Source organism: Chelonoidis abingdonii, chromosome 2, assembly GCF_003597395.2.
Source record: "Chelonoidis abingdonii isolate Lonesome George chromosome 2, CheloAbing_2.0, whole genome shotgun sequence".
Classification (NCBI taxonomy): domain Eukaryota; kingdom Metazoa; phylum Chordata; order Testudines; family Testudinidae; genus Chelonoidis; species Chelonoidis abingdonii.
The window spans coordinates 139,627,764-139,651,222 of record NC_133770.1 but is presented as its reverse complement, the minus strand read 5'-3'; the positions used below and the strand labels follow the sequence as shown (position 1 = coordinate 139,651,222).

The 23,459-nt window shown below is 43.2% G+C and overlaps 1 protein-coding gene across 3 annotated transcripts in view; it reads right to left on the bottom strand.

Moving 5' to 3' along the window:
- TRIO (trio Rho guanine nucleotide exchange factor) overlaps positions 1 to 23,459 on the bottom strand; it is a 457,553-nt gene that overhangs the window by 217,759 nt on the left and 216,335 nt on the right. For all 3 annotated transcript variants that reach the window (XM_075062688.1, XM_075062687.1, XM_075062686.1), the window contains exons 10-11: positions 17,538 to 17,660; positions 5,878 to 6,069 (exon numbers count right to left, since the gene is read on the bottom strand). In XM_075062688.1, coding sequence (XP_074918789.1) covers positions 5,878 to 6,069; positions 17,538 to 17,660 — 315 coding nt within the window. The remainder of the gene's footprint in view (positions 1 to 5,877; positions 6,070 to 17,537; positions 17,661 to 23,459) is intronic.

Below are 23,459 nucleotides of genomic sequence, written 5' to 3'. Positions count from 1 at the left end.
CACTTGAGGCGACTGTTCAGGCTGCTGCATCTGCCGAGTCCAGAGAGGCCTGTAAAGAGGTCTTGGCATCTGCCTTTCCCTCTTTCACGAGGGCCGTGAACTCAGGTTGAGAGCCCTGGGGAAAGGAGTCTTTAAATTTGGAAACTGCTGCCCAGGAATTAAAATTGTGCCTGTTTAGGATCCCCTGCTGGTTTGCAATCCTTAATGGGAGTCCTCCAGAGGAGATGACCTTCCTTCTGAAGAAGCCCAAATGTTTAGCCTCCTTGGCCTTGGGGACCAGGGCTTGTTGGCCATGACGCTCCCCTTCATTCACGGCTGAGACGACCATAGAACAAGGGGCTGAATGACAAAATAGGAAGTGGTATCCCTTGGTAGGGGCGAAGTCCTTCCTCTCCACTCCCGTTGCCGTTGGTGCACTGGAGGCTGGGGTTTGCCAGACCATTTTGTAGTTATACTGAATTGTCTTTATGAGCAGGAGCGCAATTCTGAAGGGGTCTTCAGGGCTTGGGATGTCCACCACAGGATCCTGCTGCTCCATTGCTTCCAGGTCCAATTCTGGACAACCCTACGGAGCAGCTCCTGATGTGCTTTGTGGTCAGTCGGGGGAGGCCTCAACACCGCCGTGCCCACCACAGCTTCATCTGGGGATGATGAGGTAGTGAGGGCCTGCTGAGCTTCCTCCACCTGCCCTTCTTGCCCCTCCTCATAGACCAGGGGCACATCCAGCTCCTGTTGGGTTAATTGTCCCCGGGATGGCACCGGGCTCAGTGCTGCTTTTGCTCTCCATTGCTTCAGAGAGGCATCTGGTGGCCTGGACACTGTGGCCTCCTTGGGCGGGGTGGGGTGCCTGCGTGGGGACCGGGACCAATGAACCGAATAGCCGGACCTCGAAGCTCTGGAGGAGGTCCCCTGCTGCTACTGATAGGCCCACGGTGTCCAAAAGGGCTATTGTCTTGGCGGGCCCCATTGGGGATGCCATACGGTCTGGGGCTCCCTGCTACCCGGTGCCCTACGGGCGTAGCTGGAGCAGCCCGAGTTGACTTCGGATTCCGAGGATGCCGACCTCGAAGGCCAAGGCGGTGCCGTGGCATGGTGCTGTCGGGAGGCTGGAGAGCGGCTCCTCACCAACCAGGAGCAGGATCGGTATCAATATTCTCAGGACTGGTATCACTGCAAGGGACTGGGGATTGCAGCCTTATGTTCCCTTGGTGCTGGCTTAGTGATGGTGCCAGGGAGCGATGTGCCGGCAGAGCTGGTGCGGTATGCTGGCTCGGTTCCAGTGCCCTTGAGTCCCGCTGAGTCAAAGGTAACTGGGAGTCTACAGAGGCTGAGCTCAACCGGGACCGGCAGCGGTGCTGGGTTGGTGACCTCGAGTGGCGCACCATTGACGGTTTGCCTGTGGACAGCACCCTTGGTTATGTTGCCAGAGGCTTTTCCTTGCTAGGGCGGAGGCTTGCCGCCAACAGCTCGGTGAGGTCTTTTGCCACCTCAAAGGTGTCTGGTGTGGAAGGCTGTTCTGGGATGTCCTCCAGCCCTTCTTCTGCATTCAACTCACTTAGCCCAGGGCTCGACAGGCCCTGCGGCGCTGGAGCCACTGGTGCCAGTATATGTCCTGGGGCCGCACTGTCCCTCTGAGTGCTCAGTCCCTTGGAAGACGCCACCTTCTTATGTGAGGAGCACCCTCTATTGTCTTTAGGCTGTCCCTTTGACCAGGCCGGAGAGGTCGAATGGTGCCGGGGCCTCTCTTGTTGCGGTATGCTTACAGTGCCCCACCGGCGCTGGATCACGGACTGATGCCGGGGCACTCTGCATCAAGGACTCTGGCGCCAAAGCCGAATGGTCCAAGGCCGCAGGCTGCAGTGCAGCCTCCATGAGTAATTGCTTGAGCCAAAAGTCTCTTTCTTGGTTCTTGGCTTAAAAGCCTTACAGATCTTGCAGCGCTCAATCTGGTGTGATTCCCCCAAACAGCGGAGACACGAGTTGTGGGGATCACTGATCAGCATAGGCTTGCAGCACCTGACACAAGCCTTAAACCCTTGGGACTGCTGCATGCCCCGCAGCCCAGGGCTGGTGCTGGAAACAACTTCCAGACACCTAAAACAAAGGAAGCTTAACTATCTACTATTAAGAAGTGCTAACTACTGATAACTATTAACTACAGATACCTGTTAACTACTGGTAACTGCTTCAACTCACAAGCGAGTTGTTCCAGTGCCACCAGGGATGCTAAGAAGGAACAGAAGGGCGGGGGAGGGGGGTCGGGTCAGCAGGGGTATGCGTGCACCAGCATAGAGGCGCCACTCTAGGGGGCTCCCCTGCCGATCCAACGGAAGGCACTAAGGGAAAAAGTTTCTGACATGTATGCGGTGCACACACACCTAATGCGGTATGGACGTGAACAAGCAATCAAAGAAGAATTATGAAGAACAACCATAAGAGTAACATCATATTATGGCATCCGGCTCAAGCTGCCATTTCTCTCCTGGATTAGTCTTCGATTCCCATCTGTCAGCTCAGCAGTGACAATGGGGCCGAATGAAGCCTTTTTACCACTTTCTTGCTTGTACCAGCTTCACTAACCTTTAAACTTCTTTGTTCCAAGTCATTCTTCACCATTTCTATCTAACCCAGGGGTCTCAAACACGCATGCAGCCCGCGGGGCTCTTGCATGTGGCCTGCCAAGCTCCTTGCCCCCCTGTCCCTCTGCCTACCTGCAGGATTGCCCCCTGTGGTGTTGCAAATCCCGTGTCGCTGTTTGAAGCTACTGGCAGCACGCCCCTTCGGGCCAGGAGGGGAGAGGGAAGGAGGCAGACGGCTCCTGCATTGCCTCCTTTCAGGCACCGCCCCCTGCAGCTCCCATTGGTCGCGAACAGGGAACTGCGGCCAATGGGAGCTTCGTGGGAGGTACCTGGAGGAGCAGCAAGAATAGCAGACACACGGAACCCTGAGTCCGTCCCCCTCCCCCAGAGGCTACAGGGACGCGGTTCCAGCTGCTTCCTGGAATGGAGCAGCGCAGGGCCGGGGGCCAGCGCAGGCAGGCAGCTAGCCAGCCCTGACTCTGGTGCGTGCCACTGCCATCCCGGAGCTGCTCTAGGTAAGCGGCGCCGAGCTGGAGCTTGCACCCTGAACTCCTCCTGCACCCCAACTCCCTGCCCTGAGCCCCCTGCCACACCCCGCACCAATCCTGCACCCCAACCCCCTGCCCTGAGCCCGCTGCCACATCCCACATCCCTCCTGCACCCCAACTCCCTGCCCTGAGCCCCCTGCCACATCTCACACCCCTCCTGCACCCCAACTTCCTGCCCTGACCCCCACTGCATCCCACACTCCGTGCCCTGAGCCACCTGCCGCACCCCTCGCCCTCTTGCATCCCACCCACCAACGCTCTGCCCTGAGCCCCCTGCTGGACCCAGCACACTATCTGCACCCCCTGGGGGCAGCGCTGGGGTGGGGACTTCGGGGAAGGAGTGGAAAGAGGTGGGGCAGGAGTGGGGCCTAATGGAAGGGGTGGAATGGGGACAGTGCCAGAGGCAGCGAGGGTGGGGGGGTGTCAGTGATGCGGCCCTTGGTTCAATGCAGTAATTAATCCTCGTGGTCATTTGAGTTTGAGACCCCGATCTAACCCATCCTCAGTCTTCCTTTATTTCTACAGCCTTGCGCTTCAGTACGTATCACTGTGTACGGTATCCTTTCCAGGTCCATTCTTGACACATGTCCAAACCCTCACAGTCATCTCTCTCCAATCTTAGTTCTTGCCTTACCCACGTTATCATCACTTATTTTAGATTTCGTAGAAGTTTTTCGAATTCTTAAAAAAAGTAAAGCTCTCAACAGAAAGTCTGAAAAAGGTAACATGAAGTGACAACAAAGTCACAACACTGCTGCAGATTTACAAGCAAAAGCAAGTGACTAGCGAATGGGGAAAAGCAATAACAAGTACATATCTATAAAAAAAATGAAATAAGAGTGAGTGCAAGAACTATAGAGCAATCCGTTTATTGAGTGTGCTGTGAAACACGTTCCCCAAGATGTTGCAGAGGAGAACGAGAGGTATGAGGATGCTGCCCTGGCAGAGGAACAGGTTGCACTGAGACCGACATCAGAGAAAAACACACAACACAACGGAACCTGCTACAAGATCTGTGTAGACTTCACATGGGCTTTTGATACCACTTGGCAGAAAGGGCTATGGCAAGTTTTGAGTATGTCTGGTATTCCCAAGAAATTGATTGAGCTGGTAGAAAGTATCAACGGCAAGTTGATGAATGTGCAGAGAATAGACAAGAAGTTGATGGAATGGTTCAGGATGACCACATGAATGCAACAAAGGATGTGCGGTATCACCGGATTTGTTTCACTTGGTACTAGAAGTATTCGTGGCTGTAGCACTGAGAGATTAAATGGGAGGAGCCAAGTTAAGTGGGAGAACAGCGAATAAACTTAGATTCGCAGATGATATTGACCTCACAGCATTGTCCTGGGTTTCCCAAGACAGTAACTGACAAGGTAGGTCACCAGAGCAGAAAATTCAAACGGACGATAAGTACAGAGAACACAAAAATTATGGCAATTGGAAGACAGCAGGAAGAGACAAAGATTCAAGTCAGTGACAAAGAACTAGAAGAGGTGAAAAAATGTAACCTTGGAGGACTAGTATTGAAAATGGGAATTGGGAAGATGACAGAAAAAAGAATCTCTGCTGCATTTATGACACATAGCAGCACCAGATGATATCAGAGGAACACAAGAGAAAAGAGAAAGCAGATCTATACTGAGACACCAAAATATACCGTAAAGTATAATAGGTGAGAGTTAATTTTTAAGGACTCTCTTCATGTTGCATTAACGCAGCAAGTGTGGGTCTGCAAAGGGGAGAAGTGAGGAGAACATGAGCAAGACTGAATACAGAAACCACTGGCTGAATAACACATTTATGTCTAGAATTGTAAAGCAATCTAATAATGAACATTTTCACAGATCATTTGCTTTTCCTGTTTAATAAAATATATGAAACAGATGTTCACATACTGAAATCTATCCTATAAGACAGTTTGCAGAATGCAGTATATTTTGGATAACGTCCTTTCCTTCTCCACAAGACGTTACTGTTCTTCCTAAATTAAAATTTGCTCAAAATCTCACAAGCCCAGGACCAATCAGCCCTATGTGATATAATGTAACAGAATAATTAATAAGCTTTATTAGCATGGTGAATCAGGGATGGGGAGAGAGGAGGAGAAGGAAAAAATATAAACACTGATAATCTACTTGAGGAGTAACTTCAGGAGCCCAATGCAAAATGGTTTAAAATGATTACCCCTCACTCCATTTAGTTAATGCCTAGCAATCTGAGGTGCCTTCACTCCCCTTGATCTACTTTCAACCTGAAAAAATATTCCACAAAGATTTCTACTTGTATACGGCAAAGAGAAACAAAAGTCTAGTGGAGAGGGCTCTTACATGGGGGACAGGAGGCCTGGTTCTATTCCCAGCTCTGGGGAAAGTCACTGGACTTCTGTGCCTTGGCTCTCCCCCATCCCTTGAGCCACTGTCTTGTAAATATAGATTTTAAGCTCTCTCCAAGGCAGTGACTGTCTCTTACTATGTCTACATATGAGCTCCCATAATACAAATAATCATCACATCGCATTCACAGATAAACAGTTGTCAGGGATTGTCAATGTACAGAGACAGCTAACACTGTGATGTCAGAAGAATAAGAGAAGCTGAGCTCAGTTTTGAATTAAATGCTCACTGTACAGTTGGGGTTCATCGTATCTCATTAGTAAGAGCTGTATGTTATACCAATGAAAAGATTACTCGGCTTGCATCCTTTTCAAGTTTGCCAGGTATTTCTATGGTTTGTGGTCAGCTTACCTCTTTAACGTGAGTGTGAAAAGACACAGACATGTCCAGCAGGATCTTGCGTTGCTCCACACGCCTAACAAAATCCTGTATTCTGTCTTCCAACTGATGTGCAGCTTGATAAATCTCTTCTGGGTCACACTCCCCCGTCTGAGCCAGCTGCTCGGCGGCTTCTAGCAATTTATCTGCATTGGTATATGTGTTCTGCAGAAAAATAAAATGATGGTTTTACAGAGATAAGTGAACAGAAGGTAATGCTGGCCTGTATCTAAAGACACAATACCTTGCCCATTGCAAGAAACAAACTGGAAAAAATGGAGCAGTAAAGCATTAGGTTGCTGGAATCTCACGTCAATAACCTCATACTCTTTACAGTAGATGGGTAACAGTCTAATCCTCTGACATTGTCCTTTAATACACTGCAGAAAAAGGAACATCTGCAGACAAACTGTCACCTTACATACACCAGGCAACAAAATGCTTTTATGATTTTTTGCATATAGACAATTACCAGAGTAAAGGGAGGATCTATAAATGTCTGCTGCACTTTGCTTCAGTTTCATAAAAAACAAAAGGACCTCTAGCTACTGTTCCTTTTGGGGGTAGTGGATGGAAATTCTTAAAGAGTTATAGGTCTTTGAAGTCCCGTTTTAACTAGTATCATCCTTTCACATCACTTCACTTTTGTAGTTGAAATGTGTGTTTTTCTCCTGTTAGGAAGAGTGGAACAATATCCAGTTCATTCAAATAAAACATGGTGAATATTCACCATTTGTTGTTTATTCTCTTCATTGTTTTTTGTGGTGTTTTACCCATGCAATGAAAACACATCACGAGTGAAGCAGAATTTCTACTAGCATTGAAAATACCCTAGTCCAAGATGCAGGACTTGGTCCATTCCTTCCAGGACTAGTAATATAAATCCACTGCCAGATTGAAGAACAGTTTTAAACCCTGATACGTTGTAAATTAACATTGTTAAACACCATCTGACACACCAGTAACAAATACTCTCAGGTTAGAAAGCTTTTCCCAGCACTTATCCAAGAGCAATGACCAGAAAGAGAAGGTTTTAATCCATGTTTTCAAGTGGGGCATTTCAAAAAAATACCATACAACTGTCAGCAATGAGGTGTGAAGAGTCAACAGATAAGAAAAAAAATCCTCAGGTTTCCTTGCAAAAGCTGATAAATTTGGCAGTTGTGAGGTGTTGAAATGGCGCATAGGGAGGCAGGTAACTGGGGGGCGGGGCAGGATGAAAGGACAGTGGGAGGGTTCAGGGGGTAACTGGACACAAGTTGTGAAACAGTCTGGTGTTTGTGTGGCACAGCCAAGTCAGGCAAATTTTGGAAGCTACATAAGGGATCGTTTCCCAGGAGTGGAGTGCTTACTGATGATGCTTTTGGAAAGGAAGAGTGAGAGTTCAGCAGCTGCAAAAGGGAGAGGAGTCAGTGCACAAAACTTAAACAACAAAAATCAAAACCTCAAGAACCAAAAGACCCAAATATCTGACATGAAAACAATCTCCCCTCCAAGAGAGCCTCTGTGAACTGAAAGGAGACATTTTTAAACAAGTATGTTTCCTTATTTATTAAAACTGAAATGCAGAAATCTGGCTTACATTTACCTTTCATCCTGGGCTCTCTGTTCAGTGTGTTACACTTCCAGTTAAATGCAAGTTTCACGCACCAGCACAGTCCCACAGCGTTTACATTGCAAACACTAATGGGGAACTTTTAGCCACTAAAGAGGAAGACAACAGAGGCCTAGTCTACACAAGAAAAGGGTTGCTGGCATAGCATTGCCAGCAAACCTTCCTAATAAAGACGAAGCTTATATGAGCAGAAGAGTGCTTTTGCCAGTATAGCTTAATTGAGTCCTCACATAAAAACTGTATTGGCAAAAGCCTTCTTGCTTTGCAAGTATAACTGTGGCCACACTAGGGCTTTAGCTGGTATGGAAAGGAAAAGAAAATAAATCATACCCCTAACAGATATTACCATACCAGTCAAAGTTTCTATTGTAGACCTGACCTAAAACATGACAAGGAACTAGGCAATCAGAGTTCTCCTTGCTTGCTTTGCCACTGAGTTACCGGGCAACTCCTACACAAATCATGTGTTCATCTTTATGGCTCTGTATGTAGAACAGACAGTCTCTTACATACTTCAGCTAGGGAGGTAGAAATAGTAAAAGGTTTTATTTATTAGTGTGTGCAAAATTGCTTTGAGTGGCTCAGTTGGAAAGTGCTTGTGATGTAAAATTTTTTTTTTTTTTAAAACAACATCACACAAACTAGAATAAAAAAAACTCGGGTAATGTTTGCATGTTTCTGTAAAAACTCATTCCTATAGCCTCCCTCTCACTTCCCCTAACAAACCTAATGTTCCATCTGATCTTGTTCCTTTAAGCTCAGGTTTTAACTCAATTTTTAAAATCAACATTAACATTTTGAAATTAACTGTAAACATGATTCAAAGCCATTCCAAAATACTCCGATGTATTATCTGCCAGCAGCACAAACTTTTGTACATCTTGGGAATGAAAAACCTTGTCTGACTAAATACTGCTTTCAACTATTCCATTTTTTGACTTGTTCAGTATAATAAATTCTTTAATTATTTATGCAACAACATTAGTCTCTAGTCTTTTTGAATTAAACTGTGCACACACCAGACAATGGGCGTCATCTCCCGCTCTCCAACCCTAAAGGGAGGTTCTGAGTCTCTAAAAAGTTGTACCTGAGGACACCTGCACCCGCACCGTAGTGGAGTGCACTACCCACCAACTCAAAAGATGTTAGAGCAGAACACTTCCTGGTCAGTACTTACATGTGCCCAGTGCTACAGCCAAAGCTCTCACAGATGAGCAAGAAAAGAAGCTCAGTGCTCACAGTTTTAACCTGAAAGGCTACACTGGCAACAACCTAGGGAACCAAGGGCCTCACCCACAGCCATCTGTGTGACTGAAGAGATCGTGTCCCATTTTATAATAAATCTGACAATTTATTCTTATGAAATACTATTTAAGAATTCTGAGAGCATCCTCGTCATAATGTAGCCTGAGCATTTCAGATTTATCTTTCTGCAAACTGAAAGATGATCTAGATGAATTAAGGATTTAATGTAATTTGGATGTCATTTTCAAAAATAACTCAAATGCTATATCCTTAGACAGCATGCAAAAAAGAGGGCCAATCCTCAACTCATTTTGTAAACCTTCCTTCAATTAGTAATAACATCCAGTGGAAATGTTTTTTCTTACATAGTTATGCCAATGTGCAGGAGCTAAGATCCTAAACATGGTGGGTTCTGCTGGAGAACTCCCCAAGACAGATAGATAAATGAAAAGAGTTCAAAGAGAAGGCATCTCTTTAGGGATTTAATAAAACTGATCTAAAGTATGCAAGGTGATTTTCTATCTAGCAGTCAGTTAAGGCTATTCGAGCAGGCTGGGAGGATAAGAGTAGCAGCATGGCACTAGAAGCGGTTTATGCCCATTTCCTAACTAGACAGAGAGGCATTCATGGTGTAGATCAGCTTTAACTATCTGTATTAAATTAACATGACTTTTCAGTAGGGCTGTCGCTTAATCACAGTTAACTCACGTGATTAACTCAAAAAAATTCACTGCGATTAAAAAATGCATCATGATTAATCACAGTTTTAATTGCACTGTTAAACAATAGAATACCAATTGGAATTTATTAAATATTTTGGATATTTTTCTACATTTTCATATATATTGTATTCTGTGTTGTAACTGAAATCAACATGACATCATGTGTTATTTTTTATTACAAATATTTGCACTGTAAAAATGAAAAACAAAATAGTATTTTTCAATTCACCTCATACAATACTGTACTGCAATCTCTTTGTCGTAAAAGTGAAACTTACAAATGTCGATATTTTTGGTTACATAACTGCATTTAAAAACAAACCAATGTAAAACTTCAGAGCCTACAACTCCACTCACTCCTACTTCTTGCTCAGCCGATCACTAAGACAAACAAGTTTGTTTATATTTACAGAAACTACTGCTTCCCTCTTCTTATTTACAATGTCACCAGAAAGTGAGAACAGGCATTTACATGGCACCTTTGTAGCTGGCATTGGAAGGTATTTATGTGCCATACGTATACTAAACATTCGTATGCCCCCTCATGCTTTGGACACCATTCCTGAGGACATGCTTCCATGTTGATGACTAAGGCTTTGTTTTAGTCATGGGTAGTTTTAGTAAAAGTCTTGTACAGGTCACGGGCAGTAAACAAAAATTCATGGCCCGTGACCTGTCCATGACTTATACTGTATACCCCTAACTAAAACTTGGGCGGGGGGCCGTGGGTGCTCGGGGGGGCAGGGCATGTGGCAACACAGTCCATGGGCACCGCTGGTGCCGGAGTACTAGCAGGGACTCCCTCTATGTGTCCCTGCAGCTTCTAGGTGGCAGAGGGGCTTGGGGCTCCACCCGCTGCTCCCACCACAAGCCCCTGTTGCACAGCTCCCATTGGATGGGAACCGCAACCAATGGGAGCTGCGGGCGCAGGCAGCACGCAGAGCTCCCTGGTCCCTCCTCCACCTAGGAGCTGCAGAGCCATGCCAGTGGGAGCTGAGAAGCCCCCCACCCTGAGGTAAACGCCTCCCCCCCCACACACACATATTCCCCAACCCTCTGCCTCTAGCCCTTCCCACACACTAAACTGCTGCTCCTGGCCCAGGGGCTTCCTGGCTCAGGCAGCACCTGAGTCAGCACCAGTCGCTGCAGAAGTCATGGAAAGTCACGGAATCAATGACTTCCATGATAGACTTGCAGCCTTATTGATGACACTCATTACAGAAAGAATATATTCATTAATTTTTTTACTGAACTCCTTGGGGAGAATTCTATGTTCCCTGCTCTGTTTTACCTGCATTTGTCCATATATTTCATGTTACAGCAGGCTCAGATGATGACCCAGCATGTTGTTCATTTTAAGAACACTTTCATGCAAATTTGACAAAACGTAAAGAAGGTACCAATGTGAGATTTTTAAAGATAGCTACAGCACTCGATGTGAGGTTTAAGAATCTGAAGTGCCTTCCAAAATCTGAGAGGGACGAGGTGTGGAGCATACTTTCAGACGTCTTGAAAGAGCAACACTCTGATGTGGAAACTATAGAACCTGAACCACCAAAAAAGAAAATCAACCTTTTGCTGGTGGCATCTGACTCAGATAATGAAAATGAACATGCATCGGTCTGCACTGCTTTGGATTGTTATAGTGCAGAACCCCTCATTAGCGTGGACGCACGTCCTCTGGAATGGTGATTGAAGCATGAAGGGACATATGATTCTTTAGCGCATCTGGCATGTAAATCTCTTGCAACGCCAGAATGCCAGGCTAATACCTGTTCTCACTTTGAGGTGACACTAACCAAGAAGCATGCAGCATTATCTTCTGCAAACGTAAACAAACTTGTTAGTCTGAGTGACTGGCTAAACAAGAAATAGGACTGCGTGGACTCGTAAGCTCTAAAATTTTACATTGTTTTATTTTTGAATGCAGTTTTTTTGTACATAATTCTACATTTGTAAGTTCAACTTTCATTGTAAAGAGATTTCACTACAGTACTTGTATTAGGTGAATTGAAAAATACTATTTCTTTTGTTTTTTACAGTGCAAATACTTGTAATCAAAAATAAACAAAGTGAGCACTGTACACTTTGTATTCTGTGTTGTAACTGAAATGGATATATTTGAAAATGTAAAAAACATCCAAAATATTTAAATAAATGGTACTCTATTATTAACAGTGCGATTAATCATGATTACTTTTTGTAATTGCTTGGTAGCCCTACTTTTCAGAGAGACTGCAGTAGCTGTCACCTTCATGAGCCATCCCTCAAGAAAATGAACAGCGGTTACGTATTTATATAGTGCAAAATATAATGTATCTAGACTTCATACGAAAATTAAATGTGATTTAAATAAAATAGCACAGAGTCACAGCCACCACCAATATAAGGAAACGGACAAGGGCTACGAGGTAACTGGTAAAAGGAGGATGCTACAATGGTTTCATATGAGCTGGTTGAAATATAAAGGCCTTATTTCAGCCTTGACTTATTCTACAAACAGGCTCAGGAGGGCATAGTCAGGAAGGGATTTCTACAGACTTGGTCCCTAAACCAAGGAAGCAGATGCATAGCTCAGTTAAGCTGCAACCTCCATATAGATAAAAAGTTAACTTGGCTTTGTAGCAGAAACACATGGCTAACAGACTTTTGCCCTGTACACCATACATGTATCTTGGGCAGAGATCATTATGCACAATTGGACATCTCTCAGCCACAGCTGCAAAAAAAGGAATAGCTGAGTCAGAATCCAATCCACAAATACATAAGTGAATAAACACAAAACAGTTGTCAACATTCAAAGTTTTTTAAGCTGAAAATCTTTTGCCCTACAAGTGGGCTGTTAAAGGTAACTGAAATCAAAATCCTATACGTGTGGGGTAAATGTTCTTACGTGTACAACACAGATCATGAGAAATTTTAGCTAGCAGGGAAGAAAGGGTAGCCTCTAGCACTGCTTCTTTGAAGGTAAAATTGGTCAATTTGATAGTAACTGTTACTACTCACTTGTGGCTTTGTGTGTGTAATACTGAAACATTTTTCCATGTGTGTTACAATCTCCATATTTTGTAGATATATTCATACCTAAGGGTACGATTTTATCACGGTTGCATGTTGTGTGCTAGCTTATTCTATGACTTCCAGAGACCTCCATGATTTCAGCCCAGGGTGGCTATGAGTTGCAGGGTCACCCCGCCACCCATAGTGACTGGGAGCTGGGGGGCCCCTGCAGGTGGCAGGGTAACCCTGCAGCTCTGGGCTGCTTTGGGCAGCAGAGGGACCCTGCAGCTCTGGGCCGCCTCAGGGGGAAGGGGGATCTCACAGCTTCCGGCCATCTTGGGCAGTGGGAGCCCCTGCAGTGCTGAGCCCCCACAGGCAATGGGGGCCCCCCAGAGCTATAAGCCAGGGCAGTTGCCCAGCCACCATGGGTAGTGTGGGGACACCACAACTCCCCATTTTGTCATGGATACTTTTAGTAAAATGAGGGACAGGTCACAGGCTTCCATGAATTTTTCTTCATTGCCTATCCGTTACTTTTACTAAAAATATCTATGATAAAATATTAGCCTTATTCATAACTGTTAAAGAAAGCATTTTAACAGATAGCTAATGTGACAAATCCCCTTTGCATTTGCATTGATGGGATACATAAACATATTGCAGGCCAATTTCTTCTACCTATTGCCCTTGTTGTAGAAGACTAATGTTATTCTGTACAGTGAGCAGATGAAAGTGTCAATCTTTCATCAGAACGCTTAAACTGTGATAAGACTGATGTCTGCTGATGTTACAGGGAATTATGAACACTTTTTGCATGTTGTGGGCTAGCTTATTCTATAATTCTTTTAAGTAGTCCTGGGGAGCTGGAATCTGAACTACCCTAGAGAAACAGCATAGGAGGAAAAAAGGACAGATCGTCTGTCTGAACTTGTCAGCTCCTTAGCTGAAAGCGAATAGTTCAGCATTTACTAGTGGCTCCAGATGACTGAGTAATGTAGCCAGGTGAGATTTCAAGGGGATGATGCCTACTCATCTTTTTTTGTAGAGTTGACTCTGATAACCCCAAGTGTGGCCAGGTTCTCTGATCAAAGGAAAAACGTGAATAACTCAAAGTGTATGTAGGGAATAAGTACACTTCAAATTTAACTTTCATCTGCAGTCACTCTTACAGAATATAATGCATCTCCTAGCAAAAAACTGCCATATGCCCGAACACAAGTGAACAGCATGAGTATTTGAGACATCACATTCATTATTATGTTAAGCCCTGAAGTATAAAAATCAACTGTCTTATCTGGAATACACAAAGTAGAGATGCATGTTTGTGGCCTGCTTATATTTGGTTTAGAGAAGGGAAAAATCTCAACGGGTGTGCCTGTCTTGGCAGTCACCATAGAACCAGAAGTTAGAGATGGAAAAAAAGACTTATTAGGTCATCTTGTCTAGCCTTTTGCCAGTGAAGGATTGTTTGCTACAGTATATTTAAGTACTTTGTCCAGTCTAGTTTTTCAAGTCTCAAGCAATAGAGATTCCATCCCTTCCCTGAGGAGATTATTTTTCAGTCTAGTAGAGCTCAGCATCAGGAAGTTTTTCCTTATTATTCGGCTTAAGTTTTTCCTTTGTTCAGTTTCATTATATTACACCTAAAACAAATCCTCTTGTTGCCTAGATCAGGTTCATGGACCACCAGTGGTCTGAGAGCTCCATTCAAGGTGGTCCGTGGATAGTTCCCTCAAAGGTGCGTGCCTGGGCAGCCCACACGAGAGAATGAAGGGCCAGCAACCTAATTAGTGGAGCCGTGCAGGCGTGGCTCCACTAATTAGGTGCCTGGACCCTGAAGAAGATGCACATGTAAGGTGAGGTGGTGGCCTTGGGGGGAATAGTGGGTAGGTGGGAGGAGGCAGTGGGGTGAAAAGAGGGGGTGGGGGGAATTTGGAAAGTGAAGGGCTGTAGCGGCCAGAGAATGAGGTGACTTTCCCCAGCTCCAGGGCTGTGGCTGCCAGGGGAAGAAGGCCCTCCTCCCAGCCCCAGCTCAGGGGCTACCGAGGCAGGGGAGAGACACCCTTTCTTCCCAGCCCCAGCTCGGGGGCTGCTGCGGCAAGGTAGAGAGGGCACATCCATCATATTATAAAGGTAAGACTACTGATATTAAAATATGAGTTGTGTGCTTTTATCTGTAGAACAAAAAAGGTTAATTACTACTTATTTTTTTTTTTTAATATAGTGCTTTTATCCAAAGCGCTTTACAGTAGTTAGCTAACGGTACAAACAACATTTGGAAAGATCATTAAGTGGTCTCCCGAGACCCTCAGCAATTTTCAAGTGGTCCGCGAAAAAAAAGTCTGAGAATCACTGGCCTAGATCAATTCCTCTCTCCCAGACGTTTACACCCTTCAAATATTTTCACCCTGTTCTCTCTTAGTCACATTTAGTTCTTTTAAACTTTCTGCTCAAGTATCACAGTGTAAAATACCTAATGAACTTCTTCTCCAGCGTTTTAAACAAAGAGGGCCTGGCCTCTCTCACTCAGAAAGTAATGACTCTGAACATGAAACTAAAAATACATTTGCTATAAATGAAAAATTAAGAGTGTGTATGGAATCCACCGCCGGTGTATAGCCCTAAGGTTGTTTCAGGATCTTTGAGCCCTTTGTTAGGATATTATAATGAGAGATCTAGTCTTCTCATGGTGTTTCAGTTCCTGGATGGTGGAGATGCTCTAAGATAGGGGTGGGCAAACTTTTTGGCCCGAGGGCCACATCTGGGTTGGGAAACTGCATACAGGGCCATGAATGTAGGGCTGGGGCAGAGGGTTAGGGTGCGGGAGGGAGTGCGGGGTGCAGGAAGAGGCTGAGGGCAAGGGGTTGGGGCAGAGGAGGGGGTGCGGGGCATTCTTGGGGGTTTAGGGCAGAGGGTTGAGGTGCAGGAGGGGGTACGATGTATGGCAAGGGGCTCGGGCTGCAGTGGGAGCTCAGGGTAGGGGGTTGGGGTGTGGGGTGCAGGGTGCAGGAGAGGTTCAGGGTGCAGGCTCCGGCCTGGCACCACTTACCTTGAGCAGCTCTGGGGTGGCACCGGCACGCAGCGGGGCCTCAGGGCCATGGTACCGGCCACTTCTGGGAGCGGCAAGGGGCCCATGATGCCATAGGGATGACAATACAAAGCCCTGATGGGCCGGATCCATCGTTTGCCCATCTCTGCTCTAAGACATGCTCTCAACATTACAGGCCCATAAATGGCTACCTTGTGCATTAAACAGGAAAACTAATACAAACAAAACCCACATCTTGTAAACATACAATATTTGACCCCTCACTCACACTTTGATCAATCCACTATACTGTCTATTAAATCTGTACTTCTGATCCTGTTAATACTTCACAGTATTCTGTTTGTCTCAGTGCCACTTCCAGCAGTCATTTGCAAAGAAGACCAGATGGGAAATCTCCACAACCTCCCAATTTAAACGTTAACATTCCCCTAGTAAACAAACCAGCTTAGACACACCTACTATATATGGTCTGCCTTAGCATACATGTTTTCCAGTATAATTTATCAGTAAAACTGGCTAGTGGATAATCCTGACACTGCAAGCGTCACCAGTAGTGTGTGTATTGAAGCTAAGTGTCAGCTACACACAGGTTGTTATTTTTCCCATTTTTGATGACTGGTATCACAGTACCTTTCTTGTCTGGTAACTATTTCTCCAAGTCTTTTCTTTTCAAACATTACAAGCTGTGATTTCACTAATTGCAACTCAAATTCTTTTAAGATAATACCCAGATATACTCATTTCTTTAATGTCTTCCAAGCCTTTTTGTGACTATCCAGTATTTCCAAGGTGCACAATAATTCCTAGTTACACCTTCCTTATCATCCAAGCTATATCCAGGCATACAAAAGCATTCAACAGGCTCAGTCATTTCTCTCAGACCATATGCTTTTAAAAAAGCTCTGGGTGAATAAAAACTGAATTCATAAATGTTACTCATAATCTTACTTGATGCTAGATCTGGTAGAAAATATTCTGAACAAACTGTTTTCCACCAAAATGTTGATTTCATGGAAACCAGGCACGTTGGCTACCCGGCTTCCCAGGCTTCCACACATGCCTGACTTGAAACTCAGCAGCCAGGGAAAGTTGGAGCCTGGGGTGCAGGGACTGGAATTATTCAAACAATCCCATTTTGGTTCTTCTGAAATGCAAGAATTTTTAAGATGTCCCTCCCATGAAAGACTGCACATATCTGACTTTTTGTGCTGATTAGGAATTAAAGTTTTTATTTTATTTGATCTCAGAAATGTGAAGTTTTTCACGGGATGGAAATTCCAGTACCTGCACAACCTGTACCACAACTTGAATTGTAAACATTCAGCTCAGAAGAAATGTATCTATTGTTACATCCCATTTCATCACCTAGCATACATGTTAAACTCATATGTTTTAACAGGGAGAATGGTCGTCAATCTTAACTCAAGCAACATAAGCACAAGTCCTTAAGTCCCAACTTTGTGTATTAAAATGTTATAATTTTCATATTGATGTTTCTGCAGCCAAACAAAGGTATTGTTGTATTTATGAGATTGATGTGAATGCTTAAACCCATGGTTAAAAACTAATGTTTACTATCATTTGTTTTAACTGGTTATGTTGAATAGCTGACTGACATTGAGTTTATCAGATGAGTGTTTGATTTTTTACAAATAATGAGGTGTGCCTACCTGCACCCAGTCTGATATTAAAGATTTCAGAGAGTTCTTGTTTGTTATTCTTGAGAGCATCATTTTCACTTTTTGCAGTTGATGCATTGCTTTTTGCTTTCAATATTTTTATGCAGAATTGAAAACTCAAATAAAAATCTATTCTAGCAGTTAAGTTAAAAGGAAACACTCAGAATTTAATTTGCATGGTGTCTGGATTCATTTTTTTCTTCCCAGAGCACTCAGTGTGCCCAGCCCTTTAATGTCAAGTAGGCAATTTAAGGCACCATTGAACAGTGATATAGGTTCAATTGTTTAACAGGATGTAGGTTTAACACGTTTGAAACATCTACCTGTGCTACTTCTTCAAAGTCTTCATGGCGTTTCTGCAAAGCTCTGGCCCGATGCAGGGACTTTCCTACCCCAGTGTGTTTGCTAAGGAAAGCTTCTCCATGGTTCTCAATCCAATCCAATACCTGCAACAAAAACACAACCGCATTAAATATAGCTTCAACGCATGTTTCTCTGTTTTGCTTCCACAGCCTGCTTCCTGCAGTGGGAGAAATAAAAAGCAATAAAAGTAAGCTATCAAAGAAATTGAAGAGCAGTTATTTATGCAACAATCTACGAAGACCAGTATTGATAGTTCTGATGTCAGTTTTCCCTTTACAAAATTTTAATAAAGCTTTACATTGAAAGCAGGGCCGGCTCCAGCTTTTTTGCCACCCCAAGTGGCGAAGGGGGGTGGGGGGGGAACCAAAGAAAAACCCACTTTTACCGAATTGCCGCCGAAGACCTGGATGTGCCGCCCCAATAACAGACAGAGCGCTGACCCTTTCTATTGGCCACCCCAGGTACCTGATTCCTACAGTATTTGTTGACAGAGTTCTAACAAGGCCCAGTGGACTCCACAGCAAGAACACCTTAAGTTCTATAGCAGAGTCCATGGATTCTGTAGCACTATGATTTGACAGGCTGGAAATTTTGTAGCAATTTAGTTTAAACTCCAGTTTTTAATTAATTGAACACGCAGTACAGTATGTATTTTATCTTTGCTGATGTAGAACTGATTTACATACCCTCTATATTTGTATGTATTTATTTTTATAACTACACTGCACCACAAAAGTAATAAGGAGAGTTAGAGGTTTTGGCAGTTGGACGAGGACAGTTGGGACTTTTGGCACTTAGGGAAATGTTGGGTCTATTACAGATAAGCACATTAGATTGATGTTTCCACTAATGTACAGAAGTGAAAACATTTAGGTTGGCATTTAAACAGTCATTATTAGGCACTGGTTAATTTTCTGTAGATAAATGAAGAAGTTCACACTTTTGAAGAGCTATTGTTTCAGGTTCTTTGGAGACTGGCTGTATGTCTACACTGCAATAAGACACCCATGCCAGCTGACTTCGGCTTGCGGGTCTCCTCTGCAGGGTTGTTTAACTGTGGTGTAGATGTTCAGGCTTGGGCTGGAGCCTGAGCTTTGAGACCCTCCTCCCTGGCAGGCTTCTAGAGCCTGGGCTCCAGCCTGAGCCCAAATATCTACACTGCAGTTAAACAACCTCGCAGTCAGAGGCCCAAGAGCCCAAGTCACCTGGAAGGAGCTAGCCACGGATATTTAAATTGCAGCATAGAGCTACTCTAAGAGACAACTGCAACAGTTAACCTTAATGCAAACGGAGTAACCTTCACAAACCATGAGAGTTTTTTGGTGGTGTTTTTTAAACGAAAGCTTAGACTCTGGGAGCATAATTTTGTACTTTTTTGAGATACTGAACACAAGGCCTTGAATAATTTAACATTTTTTTCTGTAATAAATCAATAATGGACTTTACATGATCGAAGAACATTTTACTGGATAGCACATTTAAGTTCTACTTCTCAAGGGAATTCCTAGTCTCCTACAGTGTAGTAAAATCAATGAAAGGGTCAGCAGTCAAGAAGCCAATCCTAGGATCGTTGCACATTTTCACTGAAAGGTGTTAATGCTACAAGTTATGTCTGTATCACAAGTTTTAATTAAAAAAACAAGGCTCTCAAAGAGAAAAATAATCAATTATGGTATTAATAAGCTAGATCTTTAAACCTCACACTACAGTACCTGCACCAAGAACCCTGTAAAACTGTGGACTCCATACTGCACAACAGTTTCTACAGTTAACAATATTCTCTACAGTGTTACACACATCCTCTTCATGGGGGTAGAAAAGGGACATCTCGTAGTTGCCATTTAAATAAATGAAAGAAACTTAAGTTCATTACCTTAAATCTTTCAATGAAAGTTTAAACAATTAGAAAGACTTTATACAATATTTAATTCCACAAGTCCAAGACTGCTACGCAGAACAAGGAGAAACTTCACGGTAGTGATACAATACACATCATCCAGAATTCAACCTGACCAAGAGGAATCTCTTTTATATATATCCTACACAATACTACATAACACAGCCTTAGTGGTAAGTTTTATTTAAGAGCTGCCTTAGAAGCGCACACCTACAGGTCCCCTAGATACACTTTCTGGTCTTTTTTTTCTTTATACAGCATTTAAAAGTTATATTTAGGTTTTGAGAGGTGCACTAATTAACTGGAGACAGTGACAACACGGGTACATATATTAAAGAGCTCTTAATACACCATATGGATCTACATTTCTGACTTCACTTTACAGACTGTTACATCAATACAAAGTAAATAAATAAATATGACTATAAAAATAAATAATTTGTTCATGTGCATTTGTCTTTCCTTTATGTGTAGTTTAAAGCCAAAATATTTTATGAAGACAACATTTCAGAATTTAGTTATTTTCTTTATTAGAATAATGATATAAACTAGCATTAGAGCTAGAGCATGGGATGCCTACTTTTAGCTCACCACTTACACAGCTGGGATAGTTTACTATCCTTCCAGATACCTGCCTACTCTTCAAGTTTTATATAAATTTATGAATTAACCTGAACCCTAAGTAGGCAGCTATCTGGAAAAATAATGAATTACCACAACTGCCCTGCTTCTTAAGGCACACCGTCAGCTTAATTAATAAACATCTGCATTACTGCAGCACCTAGGAGCTACGACATTGGTCACAAAGCAAATAATGGGCAAAGCAGGAAGCAGACTGCGGTAGCATCCAGAATCCCTGCTGTATTCACTACTCACTTTCCTTCTACACATTCGCTTCCAGAAAAGCATGGTGCTATTCACAACGGTGTGAATATAGCTTGAAATAGAATACAAGTCAGATGCAATAAAAAAGAATTCACCACAATGATTTGTTAAGGCACCTCTAACTAAGTTCAACGTGATGGGGTGTTCACCCCTCATCAGCCCTGGAGGGACCACAGTAGCTCAGAAAGGGCTAATTAACCTTCACAGTTGCACCTGCAGGGAGGCCCTGGAGTTTACAAACACTAATTACAGATGAGGCCCAGCTGGGATAGGTTTATAAAAAGAGGAAGTTTGTTAATAGCAGATGGGACTGCATTCACTCTCTGGGCCTAGTGAGGAGAAGAGGAGGAAACCCAGGAGGGAACAGAAGCCCTAGGATCCTAATCATGAGGAAAAGGGTTGTCATAAACAGATAGCTAAGGGTTAATGTTTCTTTTACCTGTAAAGGGTTAACAAAGGGAACCAAACACCTGACCAGAGGACCAATCAGGAAACCGGATTTTTCAAAGCTCACGGAGGGAAGTTTTGGGTGTGGGTCTCTTGTTCTGTCTGTGCTCTCTCAGCTCTGACAGAGGATCTTTTTACCTTCAGGTTTTCTAATCTTCTGTTTCCAAGTTGTGAGTACAAAGGTAGAAAAACAATAGGCTTATATTGTTTTTTTGTATTTACATGTGTGTATTTTGCAAGAATGTTTTAAATGTAATTCTTTTTGGATAAGGCTGTTTATTCATGTTTCTTTTAAGCAATTGATCCTGTATATTGTCATCTTGATACAGAGACCATTTTTATGTCTTTTTCTTTCTTTTTATATAAAGCTTTCTTTTAAGACTGTTTGAGTTTTCTCTAAGTTAAGGCTAAGGAACGAAGGGAGGGGGAAATCCCTTTGGTGTTAGATTGACTAAGCTTGAATTTGCATAGCCTCTGGGTGAGGGAGAGAGACGCTGAATCTCTCTGGGTTTGTGTTTCAAGGTAATGGAAGCAGGGAAATCTCCTAGTGTACCCAGGGCGGGAAAATCTGGGGAAGGTTAAAGAGGGAGAAGGGAAGTGGGTATTTCCCTGTTTGTGACTCTAGGCATCTGAGTCTTGGGGTCCCCCAGGGAAGGTCTGGGGAGACCAGAGTGGAGCAGGCACTGATGCCTGTCTGGTGGCAGCGCTATCAGATCCAAGCTGGTAATTAAGCTTGGAGGGTTCATGCAGGCACCCACATTTTGGACGCTAAGGTTCAGAATTGGGACTTATGCTTAGGACAGGGGTTTACCCAAAAGAGGAGTGGAGAAGAAAGCTAGCAGGGGATAGACTAGGAAGAAGCCCAGGGAAACGGCAGCCAGGGTAGAGGCAGTGCAGACTTTGACTGATGATTATAGGATCCTTGGGCTGGAAACTGGAGTAGCAGGCAAGCCTATGTTCCCCTACTAGCCACCGGGAAGTGGCGCAGGACTGGTGACGGCGACATCTGGACAATTGGACCAGCAAGACGTCAATACCCTGGAAGGGGAAAACTACACAATGAGCCGGCCAGAGGGCTGAATCATGAAGAAAGAGCAGATGAGGCCAGATGAGAGCTGATCCCCAGACCCATCGCCAGTGGTGAGTGAACCCTTTTACAGTCTGCTTACCTGCATGATCACAATTTAAGTAGTTAACATTTACTCCAGTGAAAGTCTACACCAAGTTATTTTGAGAGTTTGTCTAATTTCTGAAATCTACCTGCTTGAATTCTATACATTATCTCACCTTATTTACATAATCTGCCACCTTTACTGACTAAATTAAGATTTTCAAGGCCCTTCATTCCTCCTGGCATCTCACAACCACTACACCTAAGAGGATGGGGACTGGGATTCTTTTCTGCCTTTTGCATGACCAACAAATTTTCTTGCTAAAGTTCCAATCCTGTAACTGTATACTCATGGATAATTTGATGCATGTGTATAATTACAAACGACATTTTTAAATGTAATTTTTATTTGTTGGTGGTGCATACCTCAGAAGGATCCCTTTCTAGCTTCAAGATCTGAGTTGGCAGGACTGGCAGTTAGAAAAAAAAGGCTTAAGTTTGTTAACTGATTTCCAGATCATATCTTCTTGACACACACAATATGCAATTGCATGATGCCACATTCACAGCCACTTAAGGCAGGAAACACACTTCAATAAATAACTTTAGGACATGGGTCTGGGGTCCAACACTAAAGAGACAATAGAGAAAAACAATATTGCTGTTGTATAATTTTTTTTTTAGGAAAAATTATTTATCAAATTTACCATTTTTCTAGTTTATTCTTGTATTGTCTTTAATTTTGTTCTTTGAAAGCGAAAGGGTTGACTGGAGAAGGTACAAAAAAATGTGAAACTAAGAAACATGGTCATGTCTAGTATACACATATAATGATTACATTTTCTTCATAATGATTTAATAAAATCCATTTATAAAATTTGTACTTAAAGGTGGTTGAAACAAAAGACTGATTTGCGCTCTGGCCTTGAAACACATCTATTAAACACAGACTCTGAAAATAGTGTTTCTCTTCAGTTTAGTTTAACAGATAAAGAGAACAATTTTAAACCTTACTGTAAAGTTAGGCTTAGCAGAATTTGTGTTTGTTTTTAATAATTCTGACAGATATTAATGTTTGAAAGCTTTTTTATTTTTATCAATATAAATGTTCACAGTTGTGGGAAATCAGGGGGCCAGTTCAGACAATTATTTAATGACCGTAGAGACAGATTCTAAAAGTGAATGTTTTGTAACTGTTGAAACAGTCATCTTATACATGTCAAAATATAAAAAATAAATATCCTTAAATCAAACCCTTGTAAGTTCTCAAGCAGCATTTTTGTTACTTTGCCTATCTGTAAATTTCAGTTATTGTTAATGGAAATTTTTCTTCATTTGTTAGAGTGTGTGTGTGGTGAAATCAAGGTTTACTGACATTACTGATAAAAATCTAACCCTTTCAATCCTAACTACAGTAAATATCCTGTAATAAATACCCTCTTGGGCACAAAACCACAAGCCAAACTTTGAATTTACAATAGCTCATACTTTCTAATTATTTCAAGATTTGTATCTTTAGCAACAACAACAAAACAGTCCCTA